Source organism: Petromyzon marinus, chromosome 26, assembly GCF_048934315.1.
Source record: "Petromyzon marinus isolate PM22_M1 ecotype Great Lakes invasive population chromosome 26, UKy_Petmar_22M1.pri1.0, whole genome shotgun sequence".
Classification (NCBI taxonomy): Eukaryota; Metazoa; Chordata; class Hyperoartia; order Petromyzontiformes; family Petromyzontidae; genus Petromyzon; species Petromyzon marinus.
The window spans coordinates 1,298,879-1,323,813 of record NC_133692.1 but is presented as its reverse complement, the minus strand read 5'-3'; the positions used below and the strand labels follow the sequence as shown (position 1 = coordinate 1,323,813).

The 24,935-nt window shown below is 52.1% G+C and overlaps 1 protein-coding gene across 2 annotated transcripts in view; it reads right to left on the bottom strand.

The window, feature by feature from the left end:
- LOC116946115 (acyl-coenzyme A synthetase ACSM3, mitochondrial) overlaps positions 1–23,990 on the bottom strand; it is a 36,540-nt gene extending 12,550 nt beyond the window's left edge. Inside the window, exons 1-10 of one of the 2 annotated variants that reach the window (XM_032960990.2) lie at positions 23,174–23,990; positions 15,997–16,269; positions 14,866–15,091; positions 13,591–13,801; positions 8,904–9,047; positions 7,455–7,611; positions 5,936–6,015; positions 4,446–4,569; positions 481–561; positions 51–152 (exon numbers count right to left, since the gene is read on the bottom strand). In XM_032960990.2, the coding sequence (XP_032816881.1) occupies positions 51–152; positions 481–561; positions 4,446–4,569; positions 5,936–6,015; positions 7,455–7,611; positions 8,904–9,047; positions 13,591–13,801; positions 14,866–15,091; positions 15,997–16,263 (1,392 nt within the window). In that variant the 5' untranslated portion in view covers positions 16,264–16,269; positions 23,174–23,990. The remainder of the gene's footprint in view (positions 1–50; positions 153–480; positions 562–4,445; positions 4,570–5,935; positions 6,016–7,454; positions 7,612–8,903; positions 9,048–13,590; positions 13,802–14,865; positions 15,092–15,996; positions 16,270–23,173) is intronic. The other variant, XM_076069841.1, reaches the window with a different exon arrangement.
- Positions 23,991–24,935: the final 945 nt, after the last annotated feature.

Sequence of the window (24,935 nt, the reverse complement as noted above, 5' to 3'; positions counted from 1 at the left end):
ACGCGGGGCGATCTTTGGCGGCATGTGCTCAGCGTAACGCGAACCCTTACCAGATACTCCGTGAACAGCCAGGGAGGCCTCTGTGGTTTTATCCGGATGGCTAAGTCACCCTCTTCTCCAGCCGCGACGACTTCTCCTTGCTCGTCAATGACCTGTTTGGCACAAAGAAAAAGATCGCCCGTGTAGCCTTAACACACTGTTGGGGCAAAGTGCTGTTCGCGAGCAGCGCCGATGAAGGCCGGCACGGCACACGAGGGGGTGGGTGGCCAACACCGCGCCGGTTTGACACGACGCCCGGCGCACGCACACACGCACCGCAGGCACGGCAGCTCCTGAAGGCCGATACGCCCAAAGGGGAGTATTTCCAAACCATATATACAGTACATACATACAAGAGGCCATTTGCATGTGTGTACGTATGGTGAACTTCTTTTGCACCATACGTAGCCGAGCGCGCCAATCGGAGGTGCGACAATGTACCTCTACTTGGTATCCTGGAGAAGCCTTTCCCATGGATCCAGGCTTTATCTTCATCCCTTTGAACGTCCCGCATACCAAGACCTGACGGCACAAGCATAACACTGCTTTTAACTGTAATGGAGGGTTTCGGGGTTAGATCGCGTAAATATGAATGTGTCGTGAAACCCGCCACCACCCGACACAGCCAATTAGTAAGGTTTTTCACGCGAACAAAAGATGCCAATTACTAGTTCAGCACACCGGTGTATTGGAGAATAAACCCGTGACATTTACAATTACTTTCAAAATTCATGGCTGATCCACCACCCCCCTATTTTTTTATACGTGAATACAGTTGTTGATGTTGTTGAATAGTGTGACTGCTCGAGGTACAACCGGGCTATCCGGCACAGGATGTCGCTATCTCCAGCCGGCACGAACTTCTCCATCTCCGGCCGCTAAGAAACCACGGCCTGCCGCGTGTGGCGTTACCTCGCCGAGATAAACTGAACTATTCATCATTTTTATTTTACAGATAAAGCCCACATATGGTAGCTCTTTTTCAGAAGCGACCTGGCCACAAACGATAGCTCAACGAAAGTGGTTTATCATCTCGTGAAAATGTAAAGCAGCAAGTACTCTGAACGCGTGATGTTGTTTCTAAATGTGGAGGGGAAAAACCGGAGGACCCCGGAGAAAAATCCACGCGGCCACGGGGAGAGAGACACCACAAACTCCAAATATACAAGCCTCATGACCTCCTGTAGACCAGGCGAGGCAGTTAACATCTCACCACTGCGACCTCACCTGCCCTCTGACAGGGCTGCACCAGTGTGGTAGGGGCTCTCCGATTATTTAAGTGATCGATTGCCCTACCGATTATCAGTTAAATTATTTGACCAATCAGAAAGTTTGGGGGGAAAAAAAGTCTCGCCTCTCATTGCCACATGTGCAGCTGAACGAGAAGTGATGGGCGGGACCTGGTGACGTCATTGGCCGTGCTGCGCTGGGCGCGGCTACAAGTCTGGGGTTTCCTGCCTTCACGGGGTGGGGCTCTGAGTACAATCGATGCGGAAAAATATCAGTCGGTCGAAATTTTGCATTGATTAAATTACGAATAGTCCCATCGAAAGTACTAAAATCGAAGCAAAGAGACGGGATGGTGGATCGCAACGTGGTACAGAACCTACTAGTAGTAGTACTTACAGGGCTGTAGTAGTAGGTACTACTACTAGATATGGGATGGTGGATCGTAACGTGGTACAGTACCTACTCATAATAAAGGTTTTTGGGTTAGATCGCGAAAGTATAAATGTGTCGTAAACCTTCACCACCCGACACACCGGTAGGCTGAAGTAGTAAACGAATTGGCGCGTTGTTCACGTGACAAACCTTACTGGCTGTGTCGGGTGGTGGAGGGTTAGGACACATGTAGAATTACGCGATCTAACCCAACAACCTTTACTATGAATAATATTGGTCGCGAAAGCCTACGTGTTAAACTGACAGTACTTACTACTAGTAGTAGTATTACCTACTACTACTAGTAGTACCTACTACTACTCGCAGTAGTTTATTATTTGACTCGAACACACGTGTCACATACGGGCTGCCAGTCCCCACTGGGGCTGAGACCTTTGAGGATCTCACTGCTTGATGATCTCACCGCTGAAGGATCTCACTGCTTCAGGATCTCACTGCTTCAGGATCTCACTGCTTGAGGATCTCACTGATGGAGGATCTTACTGCTTCAGGATCTCACTGTTTGAGGATCTCACCGCTTGAGGATCTCACTGCTGGAGGATCTCACTGCTTCAGGATCTCACTGCTGGAGGATCTCACTGCTTCAGGATCTCACTGTTTGACGATCTCACTGTTTGAGGATCTCACTGCTTCAGGATCTCACTGCTTGATGATCTCACTGCTTCAGGATCTCACTGCTGGAGGATCTCACTGCTTCAGGATCTCACTGTTTGAGGATCTCACTGTTTGAGGATCTCACTGCTTCAGGATCTCACTGCTTGATGATCTCACTGCTTCAGGATCTCACTGCTGGAGGATCTCACTGCTGAAGGATCTCACTGCTTGATGATCTCACTGCTTGAGGATCTCACTGCTTCAGGATCTCACTGTTTAAGGATCTCACTGCTGGAGGATCTCACTGCTGGAGGATCTCACTGCTTGATGATCTCACTGCTTGATGATCTCACTGCTTCAGGATCTCACTGTTTGAGGATCTCACTGTTTGAGGATCTCACTGCTGGAGGATCTCACTGCTGGAGGATCTCACTGCTTCAGGATCTCACTGTTTGAGGATCTCACTGCTTGAGGATCTCACTGCTTGAGGATCTCACTGCTTCAGGATCTCACTGCTTCAGGATCTCACTGCTGGAGGATCTCACTGCTGGAGGATCTCACTGCTTGAAGATCTCACTGTTTGAGGATCTCACTGATGGAGGATCTCACTGCTGGAGGATCTCACTGATGGAGGATCTCACTGCTTGAGGATCTCACTGCTTCAGGATCTCACTGCTTCAGGATCTCACTGCTGGAGGATCTCACTGTTTGAGGATCTCACTGCTGGAGGATCTCACTGCTGGAGGATCTCACTGCTTCAGGATCTCACTGTTTGAGGATCTCACTGCTTGAGGATCTCACTGCTTGAGGATCTCACTGCTTCAGGATCTCACTGCTTCAGGATCTCACTGCTGGAGGATCTCACTGCTGGAGGATCTCACTGCTTGAAGATCTCACTGTTTGAGGATCTCACTGATGGAGGATCTCACTGCTGGAGGATCTCACTGATGGAGGATCTCACTGCTTGAGGATCTCACTGCTTCAGGATCTCACTGCTTCAGGATCTCACTGCTGGAGGATCTCACTGTTTGAGGATCTCACTGCTGGAGGATCTCACTGATGGAGGATCTCACCGCTGGAGGATCTCACTGTTTGAGGTTCTCACTGCTTCAGGATCTCACTGCTTCAGGATCTCACTGCTGGAGGATCTCACTGCTGGAGGATCTCACTGCTTGAGGATCTCACTGCTTCAGGATCTCACTGCTGGAGGATCTCACTGCTGGAGGATCTCACTGCATCAGGATCTTACAGCTTGAGGATCTCACTGCTGGAGGATCTCACTAATGGAGGATCTCACTGCTTCATGATCTCACTGCTGGAGGATCTCAATGCATCAGGATCTCACTGCTTCAGGATCTCACTGTTTGAGGATCTCACTGCTTGAGGATCTCACTGCTGGAGGATCTCACTGCTTGAGGTTCTCACCGCTGGAGGATCTCACTGCTGAAGGATCTCACTGTTTGAGGATCTCACTGCTTCAGGATCTCACTGCTTCAGGATCTCACTGCTTGAGGATCTCACTGCTTCAGGATCTCACTGCTTGAGGATCTCACCGCTGGAGGATCTCACTGCTTCAGGATCTCACTGTTTGAGGATCTCACTGCTGGAGGATCTCACTGCTTGATGATCTCACTGCTTGAGGATCTCACTGCTGAAGAATCTCACTGTTTGAGGATCTCGCTGCTGGAGGATCTCACTGCTGGAGGATCTCACTGCTTGAGGTTCTCACCGCTGGAGGATCTCACTGCTGAAGGATCTCACTGTTTGAGGATCTCACTGCTTCAGGATCTCACTGCTTGAGGATCTCACTGCTTGAGGATCTCACTGCTTCAGGATCTCACTGCTTGAGGATCTCACCGCTGGAGGATCTCACTGCTTCAGGATCTCACTGTTTGAGGATCTCACTGCTGGAGGATCTCACTGCTTGATGATCTCACTGCTTGAGGATCTCACTGCTGAAGAATCTCACTGTTTGAGGATCTCACTGCTGGAGGATCTCACTGCTGGAGGATCTCACTGTTTGAGGATCTCACTGATGGAGGATCTCACTGCTGGAGGATCTCACTGCTGGAGGATCTCACTGTTTGAGGATCTCACTGCTTCAGGATCTCACTGTTTGAGGATCTCACCGTCTCTGTCTGCCCGTAGCCTTCGTAGATGTCCAGGCCGGTAGTGCGTTTCCACGCCTCCATGACTTCGGGGTTGATGGGCTCGCCAGCGCTCACGCAGTGCTGCAGGCTCCGGAATTTGAAGCTTACGTACAGGAGGCGAACGAGAGGAAGCTTTAGGGCAGAGGTGGCAGGGACGGAGACCTATTCCTTACTCTGGGCCAAATTAAATTTGATCGGATTTATATTTCTAGAGCGCCACACACTGACGCGCTACAGTCACTTCTGCCACCGCAAGAAGCGAGATGAAATGATCAGAATCAAAATATTTATTTATCCTGGATAAATCCGATGAGCTATGAAGCCCTTTTTTCGCAGATGCCCAGTATTTTCACAACCCACATTTGCACGTGGTGAGCCACTTCGTTGAGCAATTGTTTTCTGTCCAGGTCACTGTCTGAAAGAGAGCTACGTAGCCGGGACGCGACCGGTTATTTTAGTAACTGATTGCTCTACCCATTATTGCTTCGATCACTCAACTGATTGGACAACACGAACATTGTTTTGGGGGGGGGGAGAAGGGAAGTAAACCACTTTCATCATCAATCATGTTCTTTCTGCTGGTGGATGAAGACCTCTCCCACTCATCCACCATCTCTCGCAACTCTGCGATCTGATATAATCCCACTTGGAGCCTCCACGCGCTGTGATTAGATTCCATCTCTCCACGTTCTGGGCGAGATTATCAACACGGTGTTGCCAAAATTCCCCGTCTCGTCTCGTGCCCCGATCAGCAATGTGTGGACTCATAACATCTGTCCCTTCTGTATGGGATAGAGTGTTGTGCCCTCTCATTAATTGTCTTCTAGCGTCTGAATATATGGATAACTGGCACCGGCTCAGCGCTGGTTTGTGGTCCCTCGTGCCCGTTGACTCGTTATCTATCGTCCAGAGTGATGGTATCGTGTGCGTTAGTGCGTTACAAGTTTAAATTGTTATTATTTAAATTGATAATCATCAGTCATAAGTCCTCAGTGAACAATTGAACAATATCCATCCATCATCCGCACTTATGATTAGCACGGTTTGCTACGTACAGTGCTAAAGAAGTTCAACATATATACAACATACATACAGCCGTCAAGCACCAATAACGATGGCTAGGAGATGTTAACGACCTCGCCTGGTCTACAGAAGGTCGTGGGTTCGATCCCAAACCTGACGCCTGCTGCTGTTTATTTGGAGTTTGCGTGTTTCTCTCCCAGCGGTTGCATGGATTTTTCTCCGGGTCCTCCGGATTTTCCCTCCACATTTAGAAAAACATCACGCGTTTAGAGTATATGGCTGCTATAAATTTCCACGTGATGATGAGCCACTTCGTTGAGCTACCATTTGTGGCCAGGTCGCTTCTAAAAAGAAGAGCCGTATATATCTCAGTGGGGCATTACCCGGTTAAATAAAAAATAGTTTACAGTCTTATTCATCACGCACGGTGCCAATGATGGGCTCACCTTGCCACGTCCTCTTGCACCATCATTCTGTACGCGGTTGGAGCGGAGCAAAACGTCGTGATGGGGTAATCGACGAGCGTCTGCAGGGCACAGCAGCGGCACGGCGCTCACGGACATAGGCAAGACGGTGGTGATGGCACCCTGACATGCAAAAGCGTGCTCATGTTTCCTGCTGCGTTTTCTTTCTTACGTCACCTTCGTGTATACCTGATTGATTTTGTTTTTTTTACCGACAATGCACATCAGTCGCATGGTTGGAGCAGGGATGAGATCATTAAGCTATTTAAGATAATTTTTGCTGCTGTAAATGTCCAAACCATGGGCCACTTTGTTTAACTATCGAAATAAGTTAATACCTCAGTGGGCTTTGTCTGATAGGATGGGGATGGTTTAGTTTTATATTTTTTTGTGTTTGAGGGTTTTGTTTACCTCTCTTGTACAACTATCGTTTGTTGTTGTCACGTTCTGACCCCGTGCCCCTAACGGACATCTGTGATCAAAGAGCTTTATAGATCATCGGATTCCTCCTCCTGCAGCATAAAAAATATATATATATTCTGATTCATTTACGTGATCGTATTCTCCAGACTATGAGACGCTCCGCAGGGTAAGAGGCACCCCGTGTCTTTGTTTCTGTCCGGAGAAGCAGGGAAGAAGGAGTGTCACAGCACAAGCACAAGGCCTCTGGTGTCCGGCAACCTTGGGGAATGGATTGGTGCCAGTTAATTCCATACACCGATTATATCCGACCGTTATGCTTTTACCGGTCACCATATGTTCCATGTGCATAAAACCTTTCGAGGAAGAATCTAAGCCTACATTTAAACTGTGACGTAATAACGTACTCTTATACAGACCTACACTCAACAATCAGTTGTCGAGCATTCTAAGTCGATTGTGCAGGAGCAGAGTGGGTCCGTTTGGAGTGCAGTGCCTGGTAGAAGAGTGGTGTAGGTAGAGGCTGCCGCTAGCACCACCACCACCACCACCACTCCGCAGGGTCCTGAGCAACGGGTCGACGAGAAGCGCACGGCAAGACGCCGAATGGCTGTCGGAATTTTTTGCGGATACGTGAAGGAAGATTTGTGTTGCCGTCTATAACAAAAATATATTACTTAAAAAAAATGTAAACCAGGTAAGGCCCCACTAAGCTGTGTAGCTATTTTTCAGAAGCGACCACAAATGATCGCTTGACCAAGCGGCTTATTGCGTGTAAATGTATCGCAGCAGCCAAGCTCGCTGAATGCACGTTCAGTCTAAATGTGGAGGGGAAAACCGGAGGGCCCGAAGAGAAAAAATCCACGCGACCACGGGAAGAGACAACATGCATACTCTAAATATACAGCAGCAGGCGTCAGGGGTCAGGGGTCAGGATCGAACCCACGACCGGGCAAGGGAGTTAACATCACACCACCGCTGCGTCTCTGACAGATGCCGGTTAATCGAGCATCGTGGAATGGTAAAGTGCCATCTCGACAGGGCTCTTTGCCGTATCGGGCGAGCACATCGACGCTCGCACCTTGAGGACGGTCCGGGAGTCGAATCTGTGCATGGCGCGCACGAAGACGGAGGAGCCCTGCGTCCACGGAGCGAAGACGCTGCTCCACGCGGACTTGGCCCAGCCCGTATCCGACGTGTTCCACATGACGTCTGCCGGAGTGAGGTCCAACCAGAATCTGCGTTCGCACGGAGCGCGTGCACGTTGAACGTATGGGGGTGCCGCGGTGGGTTCCATCCCGACCCTGACGGAGCCTGCTGACTATTCGAAGTTTGCATGTTCGCTCTCTCTCTCTCCGTGGTCGCATGGAATTTTCTACCGGTCCTCTAGTTTTTCTCTCCACATTTGTAATCAACATCACGCATTTAGAGTATAGGACTGCTACACGTTTCCACGTGATGATAAGCCACTTCGTGACCTAGAATTTGTGGCCAGGTCACTTCTGAAAAAGAGCTACATAGCTCAGTGGGCCTTACCTCGTAAAATTAAAAAAAAGTTTAGTTTAGTATGTACGTTGAATTTCTTTTGCACCGTACGTAGCTGACCGTGCCAACCGGAGGTGGAGGGAAGGACAACAAACTGAACACAAAAAGCAGTTCTAAAGAAACGAGTTTGCAATCCTGATGATCTAAAAGTGTATAGCTCCCAGTGGCTTCCCAATGCCGTCCGTATCTGAGAGGAAGCGAGCTGGACTTTAACCTACAGCACGTGACCCCCGCCGCACGTGACCTGCCCATCAAACATCTGTCACGTGCCCATTTTGTACTGCCGCGTGGACAGAGACGGGGAGAGGGGGAATTCAAACAAAAAAAACCCCGCAAACGCCGGGAGATCACACGAGCGATGGTGGCGCATCCTCCATGACAGGGGGACAGCGGTCGCCAACGAAAGTAACAAGAAGAGACATCTTTTTTTATTTCGGTAAAGAACCCAAATATTTCAAGAGCCGCAATGCCCGTGGTGAATACGAGAGACGGGGGGGGGTCCTTGACGCGTGGAAACGTCACAAAGCAGCCCTTAAAGAGCCGCATGCAGGTTGAAGACCCCTGCCTTATGATGTTCATTATTCTCTAAAAACGGAGTTTTTGCATCCCACCAGCTCTGTGGCCAACCACCAACACCACGACACTTAAGGTCATCTCACTTCTCTCTTTCACTCCCTCTGCTCCTTCCCTCGCACCCCTCCACTTTTTAGTCGCCTTTCTCTTTCCCATCGTCGTTTCTGTCTCCCCCCCAACCCCCTCCAGATTTACAATTTTACTTCTCAAAGCAAGAAATACGGTTTGACTCTTTGGGACTTTTGTGCTCGGAAAGTGTGTTTTATTTATTTTAATTTATTTGAAAAGAAGCAGCAAGGTTTCAGAACGCCAAAAGAATGTGCGATGCTGCGAGTGACACGTCACAAAGAGCTTCTCCAAAGCGCAACGCGGTGTGACCTTCCCTTGGTCTCCATTGAGCAACGTGTGTTACCTTCCGTTCGTGGTCAAGCCCAAGCCAAAGCTGCCGTGACTGTGGACAGTCATCTTGGGAGAGCCCGTCGTGCCGCTGGTGAAGAAGATGGTCATCACCTCCTTGCTGTCGGTCTTCACGCACTCGTGACGGCTCGAGGCCGCCCTGCCGGATGGAAAGGCATTGTGGGTATGGGGCATTGTGGGTTATGGGGCATTGTGGGTTATGGGGCATTGTGGGTATGGGGCATTGTGGGTATGGGGCATTGTGGGTATGGGGCATTGTGGGTATGGGGCATTGTGGGTTATGGGGCATTGTGGGTTATGGGGCATTGTGCGTTATGGGGCATTGTGGGTATGGGGCATTGTGGGTTATGGGGCATTGTGGGTTATGGGGCATTGTGGGTTATGGGGCATTGTGGGTATGGGGCATTGTGGGTTATGGGGCATTGTGGGTTATGAGGCATTGTGGGTTATGGGGCATTGTGGGTATGGGGCATTGTGGGTATGGGGCATTGTGGGTTATGGGGCATTGTGGGTTATGGGGCATTGTGCGTTATGGGGCATTGTGGGTATGGGGCATTGTGGGTTATGGGGCATTGTGGGTATGGGGCATTGTGGGTATGGGGCATTGTGGGTATGGGGCATTGTGGGTTATGGGGCATTGTGGGTTATGGGGCATTGTGGGTATGGGGCATTGTGGGTTACGGCAGGCCCCAGGTTCCAGGATCCCCTCGGATGGGGGGGGGGGGCAGGAGGGGGGGGAGCGTGAACCCGAGTTGGTGCCGAAGGTGGCATTTGGTGGCACGGGGAGCGCCCCATGGCACTATCTTGTATTTGACCAGGTGTAAGGCCCCACTCAGCTGTATAGATATTTTATCGGAAGCGACCCGACCATTACAAACGATAGCTCAACGAAGTGGCTTGCAATCAAATGTGTACTCTAAACGCGTAACTCTAGATTTGAAGCTTTCGTGACTGCAAGGATTCATGCTCTTTGTGTTTTTTTCGGTAAAGTCACCATAGGTAGAAAATAAATAAAATAAATGAAAACTTAATTAAATCACGACGTTTCGGGCACAACACAAGCGTCCTTCTTCAGGTGGGGACAACGTAGCGAAAGCACAAACGCTTAAGTGTGTCTCAGAGGTGGCCGTGACGAGGGATTATATAGTCGCGGGGCATGGAGAGAGGGGGTGGGGGCCATGGGGAGTGTGGGGGGCGGGGTGTGGGCTGGGAGGTGAAGTTGGGAAGCCGAAGGAACGCTGGGAGGCAACGACTGGGGCCGAAACTGGGGCTTTGTGATGTAGATGGCGGCAGTAGATAAGCAAGCTAGGATCAAGCCGCATTTTGTTATAAGTTAGAAATGCGCAGGCTGACAACGTAAGGAGTTCAAACTGAAATGTGCAAGATAAAAAACAACTTGTGGTACACACTACCTAGGCGATGGTAGTGTGTAAAACTGGGGGATAACAGACTGGGAATATAGGTATGTTTATGAAGATACATCTAAACTGGCTGTCTAGCAGTAAACTGCCCGGTAGCTAAAGTTTGACTTGGTTAATTTCATCTTTCCAATGATTGCTCAATTTGAATCCATCATCTCGGTTGAAGTTATGTCTATGTTTGTATATCTGGATGGCTTCATGGACAAATCTTTGGAAGTATCTAGGAGTCTTGCAGAGCACCTTGGTATCAGAGAAGACAATGTCATGAGAGCCAGCAGCATTATAACAGTGGTCGGCCATGGCCGAAGAATCCGTCCTGCCATGTTTCAGATCCAACTTGTGGTCGCGAATGCGATCAGAAATATGTCGTTTCGTTTCCCCGATGTAACAATCCCCACAGGTGCAACTCAGTTTGTAGACACCAGGGTACTGTAAGTCAGGAATTACATTCTTTACAGATGGGATCAGATCACGGATCTTGTGTACTGTACTGAATCGGACCTGGATCTTGTGTTTGTTTAGAATTTTGGAAATATTTTTGGTAACGCCTGCTATGTATGGCAACGTAATGGTCTTGATCGGAGTCTCAGTGGGTTGTTTCTCCACGTTGGGAGAAACAGCTTGGCGGTTTGCACGGTCTGAGTATCCGTTCATTTTGAGGGCCAGATGTACATGTTCCAATTCACTGGCCAGGTGGTGTTGGTCAGAGATGCAATGGGCCCTATGGTATAGTGTTTTGATGAGGGAATTCTTACAGTACCCTGGTGTCTACAAACTACCATCGCCATGGTAGTGTGTACCACAAGTTGTTTTTAGCTTGCACATTTCAGTTTTAACTCCTTACGTTGTTAGCCTGCACATTTCTAACGTACCCACCCGGCAGCATAACAAAATGCGGCTTAATCCTAGCGTGCTTATCTACTGCCGCCATCTACATCACAAAGCCCCAGTTTCGGCCCCAGTCGTTCCCTCCCAGCGCTCCTTCAGCTTCCCAACTTCACCTCCCAGCCCACACCCCGTCCCCCACACTCCCCATGGCCCCCACCCCCTCTCTCCATGCCCCGCGACTATATAATCCCTCGTCACGGCCACCTCTGAGACACACTTAAGCGTTTGTGCTTTCGCTACGTTGTCCCCACCTGAAGAAGGACGCTTGTGTTGCGCCCGAAACGTCGTGATTTAATTAAGTTTTCATTTATTTTATTTTTTTTACTTACGTGACTTTACCGGAAAAAAAACAAAGAGTATAAACGCGTAACCTTTAACTAAACGTGGAAGGACAAAGACTGGAGGACCCCGGAGAAAAATCCACGTGACCACGGGGAGAGTGAACACGCAAACTGGCGTCATCAGGGTCGGGACGAACCCACGACCTCCTTCGCACCAGGCGAGGTAGTTAACATCTCAACTCCTCACGTGCCCATCATGCACGCGAACTTGGCGAACAAAAACCCGCTCTCTCAAGGTGAACGGACCGCACACGTGTGACGTAAAAACCACCCAGAAGCTTCACCGACTTCGCGTTTTCTGACACCGCAGATTGTGGCGTGCGATGCCGGATCTGTCGTAACCGTGGTCACCGAATGTGAAGTAACCCCTCTGCCCCACAACCCCCCTCCCTCCTCCCATCGTTCCCATTTTTTTTTACAAAAGTTGCACCCTGCGGTCACGCGTGTGTACACGCTGTACGTACACGCGTCACTGTGTGCGCGGTGGGGTTGATGTCAACTATCTCGCCTGGTATACAGGAGGTCGTGGGTTCGATCCAGACCCAGACGCCTGCTGCTGTTTATTCGGAGTTTGCATGTCTCTCTCCCCGTGGCCGTGTGGATGTTTCTCCCGGTCCTCCGGTTTTCCCCTCCACATTTAGAATCGATGTGCATTTAGAGTATTCGGTGGATAGAAATATCCATATGATGATGACGAGCCGCTTCGTTGAGCTATCGTAATGTGGCCAAATCGCTTCTGAAAAAGAGCTTTACCCGGTAAAATAAAAATAGCTTTAAGTTCAGTAGTGGTATTATTGTTATGGTTAGAGCAACCGCACTCCCAATGCAGAGGTTGCCGGTTGGACTCCACCTCCCAGCGCCGCGACTGAAGCAAAGGTGGAGGATTCTTAAATCCCCCCCCCCTCCTCCCTCCCCCATTACCTCTGTCCATCCGGCGGGCCTAAATGGGACCGCCACAGTTAGTTCGGTCGGCAGGTCGCGTTGCTCCAGCCTCTTCCGAGGTGTCTGCCCAGCGTTGGAAGATTAGGCCAAAACACCCTCTACTGGGGGCCCTTCCGCCGGCAGCGGCCGTCAGCAACCGGATTGGCGAGGCTGCGCTCTGGAGGCGGCGGGAGCGCCCTGCGCTTGACCCCACCGCGGCAAGCGCTGCCCGGCCGCTTGACCCCACCGCGGCAAGCGCTGCCCGGCCGCTTGACCCCACCGCGGCAAGTGCTGCCCCAGCTGCGGCCGCTCGTCAGCGGCATGGCAGACGAGCGTTGCGACGCCGCTCTCTACGGCAGTGGCTCTCTACGCTCTTGTCGGCCACTACCATGCCCCCTTGTTGAATTTCCTTTCAACCGAGTAGTAACCTTCCCCCCCTCCACCGCCTTGCCTGACCCAACGTGGTTCTGAGAAATAAATGTATGGATAATGAACGTCAATATATGTTTTTTTTTTACCGATTGTCCATTTTGTGAGGTGCCCCTAACTCGCTAAGTAACTGCAAGCGAATTAAAAAATTCAACGTGCGCTCTGCACGCGTGACGACATTTGTTCACTGGTTCCTCTTGGAAACCACATTGTTTATGATCAATGAGTTAATAAAGGTATTTTATATCGTTCTGGGTTACCATATGGATTTACAGTTTACCGTAGTTATTTTATATTGGCAGATTCTTACATGATTATTCACCAGCGACTCTCACGTACGATACAATTTCACACGTTCATAAATCACCTCCGTACGTACCCCCTGGAACATTGCCACGTGCCCCCCAGGGGTCCGCGTACCCCCGGTTGAGAACCACTGCTCTAGAGAACCCCCTGTGGTGGTAGTATCTGGCCTACTCTCCCACACTGGCCAGACGTCTCGGAACGAGCGGGAGTGTACCCACACTTTACCCCACGGCAGGCGACCTGCCGACGCACTAAACATCGTTGCGTATCCCCGACCGGTGCACGCGAGCGGCGCCTCCTCCACCTCCTCATCGACGCTCGCGGCGAACACCGCGGGGGCCTGGGGGGGGGGAGATAGAGACAAAAGTCGCCGTGCCTGAATTCGTCGCGGAAGCTGAGCCAGCCGTCCCTGCGGCCGGCCGCGGAGACCAGGAGCCTGGAGCTGACGCGCGGACACTCGGGCAGCACGAGGTCGACGAGCGGAGCCAGCGACTCGTCCGTGACCACGCACCGCGCCCCGCACGCCAGCAGGCGGTTCCGCACGTCGCGTGCCGTGAGCTGCGCCGTGCCGGGGATGAGCACGACTCCTGGGCACGCAGGCGGTAGTGGGGTGGGGGGTGGTGAGATGTTAACTCCCTCGCCTGGTATGCAGGAGGCCGTGGGTTTGATCCCGACCCTGACGATGCCTGCTGTAAGAAGCGCAACAACAGCTAAGCTTGTGCCGGAGGCCTCAGGGGGACAGGCGTCTATGACGTCTCTTGGCCAAACCCCATTTGGCGGAGTCAGGAGACTGAACCCGCACCCTCCGGGTTCCTCTTGAAATGGCAAAAAGCCACTGTGGGTGGCCACGTGGAATGTCCAACAGAAGCTCAACGTAAAATCTTGACTTAAAGCTTTCGTGACTGCAGGAGTTTATATTATTTGGGTCTTTCGGTAAAGTCACGTAGTTAGGTTTAAAGTAAAGAACAAACAACTACGACGTTTCGATCACAACACAAGCGATCGTCATCACTTTTCCTCCTGATGACGACCGCTTGTATTGCGATCGAAACGTCGTAGTTTCTTGTTATTTTCTTTCAACCTATCTACGTGACTTCATCGAAAGACCCAAAGAATAAGTTAATCGTACATACGTACGTGGCGATCACGTCACCACAGCGCTTGTGCCATGCTAGAGGCACTTTCAGGCCACGTGAAGTGTCGAAGGCTCGCTGGCAGAAGGTCACGGAACAGACCCATGTGCCGTGGGTTCACTGACTGAGATGATTGGTAGAGGAACCAGCTGCGCTCCCCACTGTGCCAACTCTCTGCGTTTTAGCCACCCAGCGCTCCGCTCTTTGTTGTGAGCGTCGCTTCTCTGCTCTCTGCTGTTGCTGGAGGGCGACTGCCTTGAACTCCCCTGCAGCGACATTCATGAACCTCCTCCATACAGGCCGATATTCACATTGCGGGTACCGGTCATCAGCAAGTCCACTCAACTCCACATCCTTTCATACCACATCAGCCCATCCCTTCTCGAGCCCGTGCCACTCACTCACCCACTCACTCACCCACAGCTCCATCTCTTCTCTCGTCCATTGCCACGCCCGTTTAGCCCCCCCTCTATCCGGCCAAACGGAAGCCGCTGGTCACGTCCACCCACCCCACCAACCTGCGCGGATGCAGGCCACGTTCAGCAACCACCACTCGGGCACCCTGGGCAGCACCAGCAGCAGCCGGTCCCCTCTGCCGAGGCCGCACGCGCCGGTCAGGACGTTGGCCGCCTTGCGCGAGCGCTCGGCAAGCTCCCGGAATCCCCAGCGCTCCTCCCCGCCGTCTCCGCCGCCAGCGCCCACCCACCACAGCGCCGGCTTGGGCTCACCGAAGCCCTGCTGCTGCTGCAACGAGGCGCGCCGGTCGAGTCACTGGCATCGCGTGGGCACTGTCGTTGGGCGATTTTTGCCGGCGAGCAATCCGGCCGGGGGGACGCAGCGGCGGTAGCGAGGCGCTTTGCCATCGGAAGGTCGAGAGTTCAAACACAAGTTTGGTGTGGGGGGGAGGGGGGGTTTCGCTCGTCCCCATCAGCCTCCTCTGGAGGGTCGATAAAGTGAGCCCCACTTTGTCGGGAGGGGGGGGGGGAAGTAAAACAGTGGTTGTCCCCATGGAGAGGCTTGTTCCCGTCATAGGAATGTGGAATTTCCATCACGGGCCCAGGGCTGTTCTTTTGAGGAAATTTAATGGAAAATGTTGTGGTGGGATAATCAACCAACGTCGAAAGAGTAAAGCACCACCGTGGCACCCACGGTGACAAGAAAATATACTGTATATAGAAAATATACTGTATATAGAAAGACAAAGATCCCCCGTGTAGCCTTCACAGACTGTTGAGGAAAGTGCTGTTAACGAGTAGCACCCTTATGAAGGCCGGCACAACACACGAGGGCTGGGTGGCCAACACCACGTCCGGCCGCCTTTGTCTCCCTAGTAGCGATATTTTATATATACACTGCACCAGGTACTGAGTCCACCTAGATAAACGTCACTGGTGTTGGCCGTGAGCCGGAATCGCAGCGCGTTAACCATTGCGCCACTGCTCCCCACAAACACACACACGCGGGCACGCGCGCGGAAGCACGCACACACGTTCACGCCCAAGTCACTTTCACATACACATATGCACACACGTGCACGCACTCACTTTCACACACACTAGCTTTCACACCCAAGACAATTTTCACACACCCACACACACACACAAAGACTCATTCCCAGCGCGAGCAAGCCCTGATTCTGCTCCCCCTACCTCCTCGATCTGCGCCCACTTATCCAGAACGTCGCCGGCAAAGTTGAAGTGGTCCGGAACGGTCAAGCTGAAGTCCCTCCGCATGGAGTCGTAGTCGGCAAAGTTGTTGGCCTTGCCGGAGGGGTCACGCGGTTCGCTGCGAGACGACAGAGCGCGCCCTGCCACAGGGTGCGCTCCGGACCGACGGTCCTCCAGCGCAGAGACGTTTGGGCGGCGATGCCATCTCCAGCGGCCTAATCCCCTCTTGAGCCACTGCCTGCTCGCCATGCCGCGCTACGTAGAGAGAGAGATCAAACACGCGCGCCACAAGAAGTCACAATCCCGCACACCTTGCACCAGTGACCACAGGGATGGCTGCAGCACACGAACCAACCGAGCGGCTGTGACGTTGGGCGTACAGCCCAGGGCAGGGGGCATTGGGCGTACAGCTCAGGACAGGGGACGTTGGGCGTACAGCCCAGGGCAGGGGGCATTGGGCGTACAGCCCAGGGCAGGGGGCATTGGGCGTACAGCTCAGGGCAGGGGGCATTGGGCGTACAGCTCAAGGCAGGGGGCATTGGGCGTACAGCCCAGGGCAGGGGGCATTGGGCGTACAGCTCAGGGCAGGGGGCATTGGGCGTACAGCTCAAGGCAGGGGGCATTGGGCGTACAGCCCAGGGCAGGGGACGTTGCAGGGGAATGGCAATGAACGTCACGACGGACTTTAAATACATTTTTGCCACGTGTTTTTTTTGGTAAAGGTTATGGGGTGTTCGTCAACCTGGCCAACTCCGAATAGAATCCGCCACTCAATATAAACACCACCACATGTATAGAGTAGCAGCATGTCGTGACTGGACTACAGCGGTACCCCGGTTTACATCGGGGGGGGGGGGATGCGTTCCTGGAAGGAGCGACAACGACGGATATCGAAACGACGTCGATCAAAGCAGTTTACAGGGTAGCAGTGGGCAGGGGGGGGGGTTCAGGCGACGTGAGTGTGGGGGGGTTCAGGCGACGTGATTGTGGGGGGGGGGGGGGGGTTCATGTGACGTGAGTGTGGGGGGGTTCAGGCGACGTGAGTGTGGGGGGTTCAGGTGACGTGAGTGTGGGGGGGTTCAGGCGACGTGAGTGTGGGGGGGTTCAGGCGACGTGAGTGTGGGGGGGGGGGTTCAGGCGACGTGAGTGTGGAGGGGTTCAGGCGACGTGAGTGTGGGGGGGGGGTTCATGTGACGTGAGTGTGGGGGGGGGTTCAGGCGACGTGAGTGTGGAGGGGTTCAGGCGACGTGAGTGTGGGGGGGTTCATGTGACGTGAGTGTGGGGGGGTTCAGGTGACGTGAGTGTGGGGGGGTTCAGGCCACGTGAATGAGTGTGGAAAGGGGGGGGGGGTTGCGGTAACGAGTCGCCGGTTTCCGCGACTCGCTACGAACGCTGTGGATAGTGAACTGTCGAGCTGCCTTGATTTGGTGCTTTCGTGACTGCAGGAATTACTCTTTGTTTTTATCGGTAAAGTCACGTAGAAATAAGGAATAATAATGAAATTACATAATAGTATACATACGACGTTTCGATTGCAACGCAAACAATCATCATCAGGTATAGAAGAGCTAAATTTAAGAGAGAGAGGAAACAGAACCGCAGATATATACACAGCCACCTAAGCAGAGGGAGTTAACACAGAGACACAAAGAGACACAACGCATGGAGCACAGAGAGATAGGGTCTCCGTGCCGAGGCCTTAGCATGTAGGGGGGACAAAGAGAGATGGAGAAGCACATCAAATCGAACAAGATTTAGTAAAATTTGGCAACAATATAATGCAGCACAGAGGGTCGGTCAAAACACAATTAACGCATGGTCTGGCTGATTAAGTTATTTCAAAGATTGCTAAATTATAGGTTAAGAGTGATAGAGTACAGATCGCAGACACATATATAGACATCTAAGCAGAGAGAGTTAGCACAGAGACACACACAGAAAGAGAGAGACACACATGGGACACAGTGAAACAATGCTTCTGTGTCGAAGCCTTAAATAGATGGAGAGGGGGGGGAGACAGATAAAGGGATACAAATTAGCATGGACTGGACTGAGCAAGTAGAGGAGCCACGTACATGCCGCTGCAGCGTGGTGACGGGTGGGGGAGGGGCACAAAAATCAGATTAGCATGCCCACAGTGAGGAGCTCACGTGGCGGACAGCGCCGGATAATGATCCTAGTAGCTCTCAATTCCGGTTCAGTGATTCTGCACTTGCTCTGTTACTATAGTACCAGACTGCCTTCAACTTTTATGCACGACTGGGTGTTTAGCGATTTTTCGTATTTATTATCCGGCTGTATAGTAAATGAAAAAATAAAATTACTTTACTATGCAAGTAAAAAAATGTGTGTTTTGATATTTAAGTGTTTTTTTTTATTTAGGGTCCCTTTATAACGCATGCTACAGGCCCCGGCCCCGCACGAGTTTCATCCGGCACTGGTGGCGGAGCCTACGCAGACTGAAGAGACAGAGCGAGAGAGAGAGAGTGGCTCTCGGCAGATGCAACTCTCTCGTGAAATCATGGTGGTGGGGGGGGGGGGCTACTGCACAACCAGACCCAATGTGCTTGTCAGGAGAAGCAAACCACGTGCGGCATCTCCCGAGATGCCCTGCAGCACCCACAATGCACCACCTCAAGGTGTTGGCAATGCCAACACCAGAAGCGGTGGCCTCTGCAGAATGTTGGGAAAAGGCGGGATAGGTAGCATAGGAGACACGACAGTGGAGTGCTGGTGTTGCGTGTCTGTGTGTGTATTTATAATTATTTTAGATCGACTCCACCTCAAATGAGTACCTGGTGCGGTGTGTAGTAAACATCGCCACTGGGGAGACAAAGGCGGTCGGGCGTGGTGCTGGCCACCCACCCCCTCGTGTGCCGTGTCGGCCCTCATGGGCGCTGCTCGCTAACAGCACTTGCCCCATACGTCTGTTCAGGCTATACGGGCGATCTTTGTATGTATATATATTATTTAAGTAAATCAATAACCAGGGCGTGTTTAAACAATAACCTTCAAGACTAGAATCTCTGTTTATACATTCCGTTAAACGCGCAGCGTTTCAAGTTTCAAGTTTAATTTACTGGTAGGAAACGTAGTGGACTGGAAGCCCAACCGGGATTAATTCTCACAGGAGGCAGGGGATTAATTGTGTATGTCTGTGGATGTCTGTCCACGTGTATCCGGACAATCGGATATAAAAATGAGAGGCGTGGGGCTGGGTGGAGAGGGGAGGGTAGGGAGGGGCTGGGTGGGGAGGGGCTGGGTGAGGAGGGTGGGGCTGGGTGGGGGGTGGGAGGGGTGGGGCTGGGTGGGGTGGGGCTGGGTGGGGAGGGGCTGGTCACCCCGTGGTGCCCTTATAAAACTCAACGTTTAACCTACTCACGCCGGCTTGTGCCCACCCTCACAGTCGGGGCATATTTGCGGAATACACCACGCCACCGTTGACCCTGGCCACTGACCGAGCAACCCAACGTTCCTACCAGCCCCCTCCGCAGGAATATGTTTGTTTAACCAGGCAATGATGACTCTGATGGACATCGGGCGAATGTCATGAGTAAGAGTGACGTGGCCCACCAACAGTGGCAAAAATGCGATGACATAAAACTGAACTCGGTACGACATTCTGTCCATGTGGGTCGAGGGCCAGGGCATGGGTAGAGTTGAGGCTTCGTACATCATACACTACTACGACATCCGTGGACAAGCAGACACATTAAGTCATCTATGGGTATACTTTAGGTACACCAAAGCACACACAAAGACAACAGGCGATTAAGATGGTGGCGCACAATCAGAACTTTTTTTTTTGGGGGGGGGGGAACTGATATCACGATAATCGTCATATCGTGAATATTCATATCGTGGGTAGAGGCCTTGACAATCGCCATTAGCCACTAAGTGGCGGTAACGTCACCACGACGCTTGTGCCAGGCCATGTGCACCTTGAGGCCATGTGAAGTGTCGAACGCCCGCTGGCAGAAGGTCACGGGGCAGACCCAGGTGCCACGAGTCGACTGACTGAGATGACCGAGATGACCGGCTGATGCACCACCTGTGCCCCCTACTGTGCTAACTTGCTGTGCTTTAGCCACCCGGCGCTCCGCTCGTTGTTGTGAGAGTCGCTCCTCCACCCTCCGTTGTTGTTGGAGGGCGACTGCCTCCAACTGCCCAGTAGCGTCCTTCACGAGCCTCCTCCACTGAGGCCGATCTTGACACCGCTGGTACCAGTCATCGGCAAGTCCACTCAGCTCCACGCCCTCCTGTACTACGTCACTCCATCTCTTCTCTAGCCTGTGCCGCGCCCGTTTAGTCCCCTCTAACCGGCTGAGCAAAAGCTGTTTAGGCACGCAGTGACTGGGCATGCGGGCTACATGACCCAGCCAACGCAGCCTTGCCTGCCGGAGGAGCTCACTGATGGGACCTTGCCCAGATCTTTCAAGGATTTGTGAGCTCCTCACACAATCCAGCCTGGTTAAACCCAGGATAGATTGTAGGCAGGCCAGCCTAAATGTTTCTAACCGGCGAAGATGCTCCTTTAGGGGGGTCCCATTTCGCAAGCGTAGAGAAGGGAGGGAATGACCATGGCCGAGAAGACCTGAAGCATCGTGCGGAGCGACAAACCAGGTAGCTTTCACACAGCGTTACGCAACTGATGAAAAGATATTGCCGCTCGACTGATTCGGAGTGAGACCTCTGCTGTTAAACCGGAGCCGATCATGAGCACACTGCCCAGGTATGGGAAACTCTCCACTCTCTCCACAACTGCCCCATCACCGATTGGGAGTTGTGGGGGTGGAGTGTCCGAAGGTACAAAATACCCAGGCAGGTGCTTAGTTTTGGTGGGGCTGATGGTAAGGCCCCACCTCTTAGTGGCACGCTCCAATTTCAGCAGCAGCGTCTCCAACTCCTCCTCTGAATGAGCAGCAATTACCAAATCATCGGCATTCATAATGTGGTTGACCAATAGGGAGCCATGCCTTGGCCGCACCCGGGCATCGATCAGCCTCCCATTATATCTGTACCAAATGGAAATTCCCCCGATACAGCTATTGAAGGCTTCACGAACTACGTGGTCAAAATATATGTTAAATAATGTGGGAGCCAGAGGACATCCCTGTCGCACCCCAAGGAGTACAGGGAATGGCTCTGACTCCCGGCCACGTAGTTTTACCCGGGTCCACTCACCATCATGAAGGTCCTTAATGATCGTGAGCAGAGGGTCAGGGACTCCGATAGCATGAAGAACAACCCAGAGCCCAGGCCTACTGATGGTATCATAGGCCTTGACCAGGTCAATAAAGCAGAGATGTAGGTCTTGTTGGAATTCCCTACACCTCTGCTGTAGCAGTCGGACAGAAAATATGGCACCTGTGCAGGACCGCCGTTTCCTGAAACTGCATTGGGGCTCTGCAAGCCTCTCCTCAGCGTGCCTAGCAAGGCGATGTTGAATAATCCTTGCCAGGAACTTTCCCGGCACACTGAGTAGTGAGATGCCCCAGTAGTTGTTACAGTCTGTGCAGTCCCCCTTCTTAAAGAGGGGGACTACCAGGGCATCCTTCCAATCCTGCGGAACACGTCCAGTGGTCCAGACTGTTGTTATGATGTCATGTAGGGCAGTTTGTGCACAAAAGCCACCCTCCTTCAGCATTTCGCTTGGGAGATAATCTCTGCCCCATGCCTTTCCTAGTCTCAGACTCTGGATCGCCTTCAGTACTTGCTCAACAGATGGCACCTCAGCCAGCCACTCACAGGGGGTGACTTCTTCTTCCAATATTTGGAGCATCGCAGCCTGGCTGAGGGATATCCCCTCCCCCAGGACCTCCCAGAAATGCTCAGCAAATCTGCAAACCTGTTCCTGGGGGTCGGAGATTGGATCACCGTTTTTTTCCCCTAATGATGGTAATAGGTGTGGCGCTGCAGGTTACTTTTTTGATGGAGTTAAATAGGGATTTGTGATCGCGGGCCACTGAGGCAGACTCCATCTCCTCAGTAACCCGCGACCACCACCCATCCTTGCAGCGCCTCACGGCTCCCCGAACCTCCGAGCGAAGGCTGTGGTAAGCCTCCTCATTCTCTGACGTGGGATGCTGTAGACGATTAGAGTGGGCCTGTCGCTTTTTCTCAACCATCCTGAACACCTCCTCTGTCAGCCAGGATCTCGGGGTCGGTCTGGACCGCGTACCCAAAGCATCCATTGCAGGTGCATGAGTCACAGTCCTAAACCTCGCCCATTTACCCTCGACATCAGGAAAGGGGGGACGATGCCAACCCCAGCCGCAAGCGATGATGAAATTGTCGCTTGCAACTTTCATCAGCTAGCTGAGACCAGGCCACCTTAGGTTGAAATGGGGTCCTGGGTATACAGTGTACACCCACCACCGGAGTGAAAGAATGGCAGGCGCATCTTACAGATGACTAGTCGATGGTCAGAGGGCAGATCAGCTCCACGATAGATCCTGGTGTCAAGGACATGGGCTCGCATCCGCTGGTCCGTCACTATGTAGTCCAGCAGATGTTCTTGCTTGACCCGGCATGCATCCATGATGTTGTGTGGATGCGCCGATGCCGGAGCAGCGTGTTGGTAATTACGAGCCCATGGGCTGCATAAAAATCTAGCAGCCTCCTACCTTGTTATTGAGATCCACACACACACTCACAGGTCCACACACACACTCACTCACACACTCACTCACACACACTCACTCAGATCCGCACACACACAAACACTCACAGACCCACACACAAACACTCACAGAGCCGCACACAAACACACACTCACACAAACTCAGACACAGATACACACTCACAAACACACACACTCACAGATCCGCACACACACGTGCACACACGGATCCGTACACACACTGAACTACATAGCCTTTTTTTCAAACGCGACCTTGCTGACACAATAATAGTTCGACGAAGTGGCTTATCATCATCACGTGTAAATGTATAGTAGCAGCGGAATACTCTAAACTCACGTTCATTCTAAACGTGGAGACCCGGGAATCACGGGGAGAGAGACACGCAAACTCCAACAGGCATCGTCAGGGTCGGGATCGAACCCACGACCTCCTGCATGCGAGGCGAGGGAGTTAACATCTCTTAGCCACCGTAGTAGCGATCGGTGCCGGCTTTCTTGCCCGTGATATCAGCTCACCTCTCGTGTCAAGAATCAGGGCCTCTGTGTCCCTCCACGGCGTTCGCGTAGCAGCAGCAGCAGCGGCAGCAGCAGCAGCGGTGTGATGTTGGGAGACCTTTGCTCCCTGAGCGAGTCGCCTGCTGAATATTAACTCGGGCAAGCCGGGCTGCCAGACTGCCTCTTTTGTCCTCATCCACAAAGGTTAAACCAACCTCGACCCGTTTTTTAACGATCCTCTACAAAGACAAAGATCCCCCGTGCAGCATTTAACAGCGTCAGTTGGCAGCAACGGATGCTGTTAGCGAGCACCAATGAGGGGGCTAGTGGCCAGCACGACGCTCGGCCGCCTTTGTCTCCCCAGTGGCGATGTTTACACACCACACCAGGTACTCATTTGAGGCTGAGTCGACATAGGGGAGGCCCAGGACCGGTTCAGATAATCGTCACTGGTGGTGGCCGTGAACGGGAATCGAACTCGTGTCGCCGGGTTCGTAGCGCAGCGTTGCGCTAACCACTGCACTACCGCTCCCCACACGCTACACAAAAGACAAAGATCCCCCGTATAGCCTGAACAGACTATAGGGGCAAGTGCTGTTAGCGAGCACCTATAAAGGCCGGCACGGCATAAGAGAGGGTGGGTGGCCAGAACCACGTCCGGCCGCCTTTGTCTCCCTCGTGGCGATGTTTACACACCACACCAAGTACTCATTTGAGGCTGAGTCGACCTAGGGGAGTTCCAGGACCGGGACCAGTTCAGATAATCGTCACCGGTGTTGGCCGTGAGCGGGAATCAAAGCTGGTCCCGGCGGGTTCGTAGCGCAGTGCGCTAACCGCAACACCACCGCTCCCCACTGACGCCACACACGCGCACAGACGCACGTGTGACTTCACGTTTGTCAACGCATCCATCAGCACCCCGCCTCCCTCGCACAACTCACAATGTGCTTAGCGTTTGTATTTGTAGTGCGGCATTGAACTTTCGAATGTGTCTGTCTTGTGTGCCTTCAGGCCCAACATGAAACACGTCGGCGAATGATGTACGGATAAGTAAATGGTTTGGCATGAATGCATTCCGAGTATTTTAGACTGCCGCTGTAGAGTATTTTAGACTGCCGCTGTAGAGTATTTTAGACTGCCGCTGTAGAGTATTTTAGACTACCGCTGTAGAGTATTTTAGACTGCCGCTGTAGAGTATTTTAGACTGCCGCTGTAGAGTATTTTAGACTGCCGCTGTAGAGTATTTTAGACTGCCGCTGTAGAGTATTTTAGACTGCCGCTGTAGAGTATTTTAGACTGCCGCTGTAGAGTATTAGACTGACGCTGTAGAGTATTTTAGACTGCCGCTGTAGAGTATTTTAGACTGACGCTGTAGAGTATTTTAGACTACGGCTGTAGAGTATTTTAGAGTGCCGCTGTAGAGTATTTTAGACTGACGCTGTAGAGTATTTTAGACTGCCGCTGTAGAGTATTTTAGACTGCCGCTGTAGAGTATTTTAGACTGCCGCTGTAGAGTATTTTAGACTGCCGCTGTAGAGTATTTTAGACTGCCGCTGTAGAGTATTAGACTGACGCTGTAGAGTATTTTAGACTGCCGCTGTAGAGTATTTTAGACTGACGCTGTAGAGTATTTTAGACTACGGCTGTAGAGTATTTTAGAGTGCCGCTGTAGAGTATTAGACTGACGCTGTAGAGTATTTTAGACTGCCGCTGTAGAGTATTTTAGACTGACGCTGTAGAGTATTTTAGACTGCCGCTGTAGAGTATTTTAGACTGCCGCTGT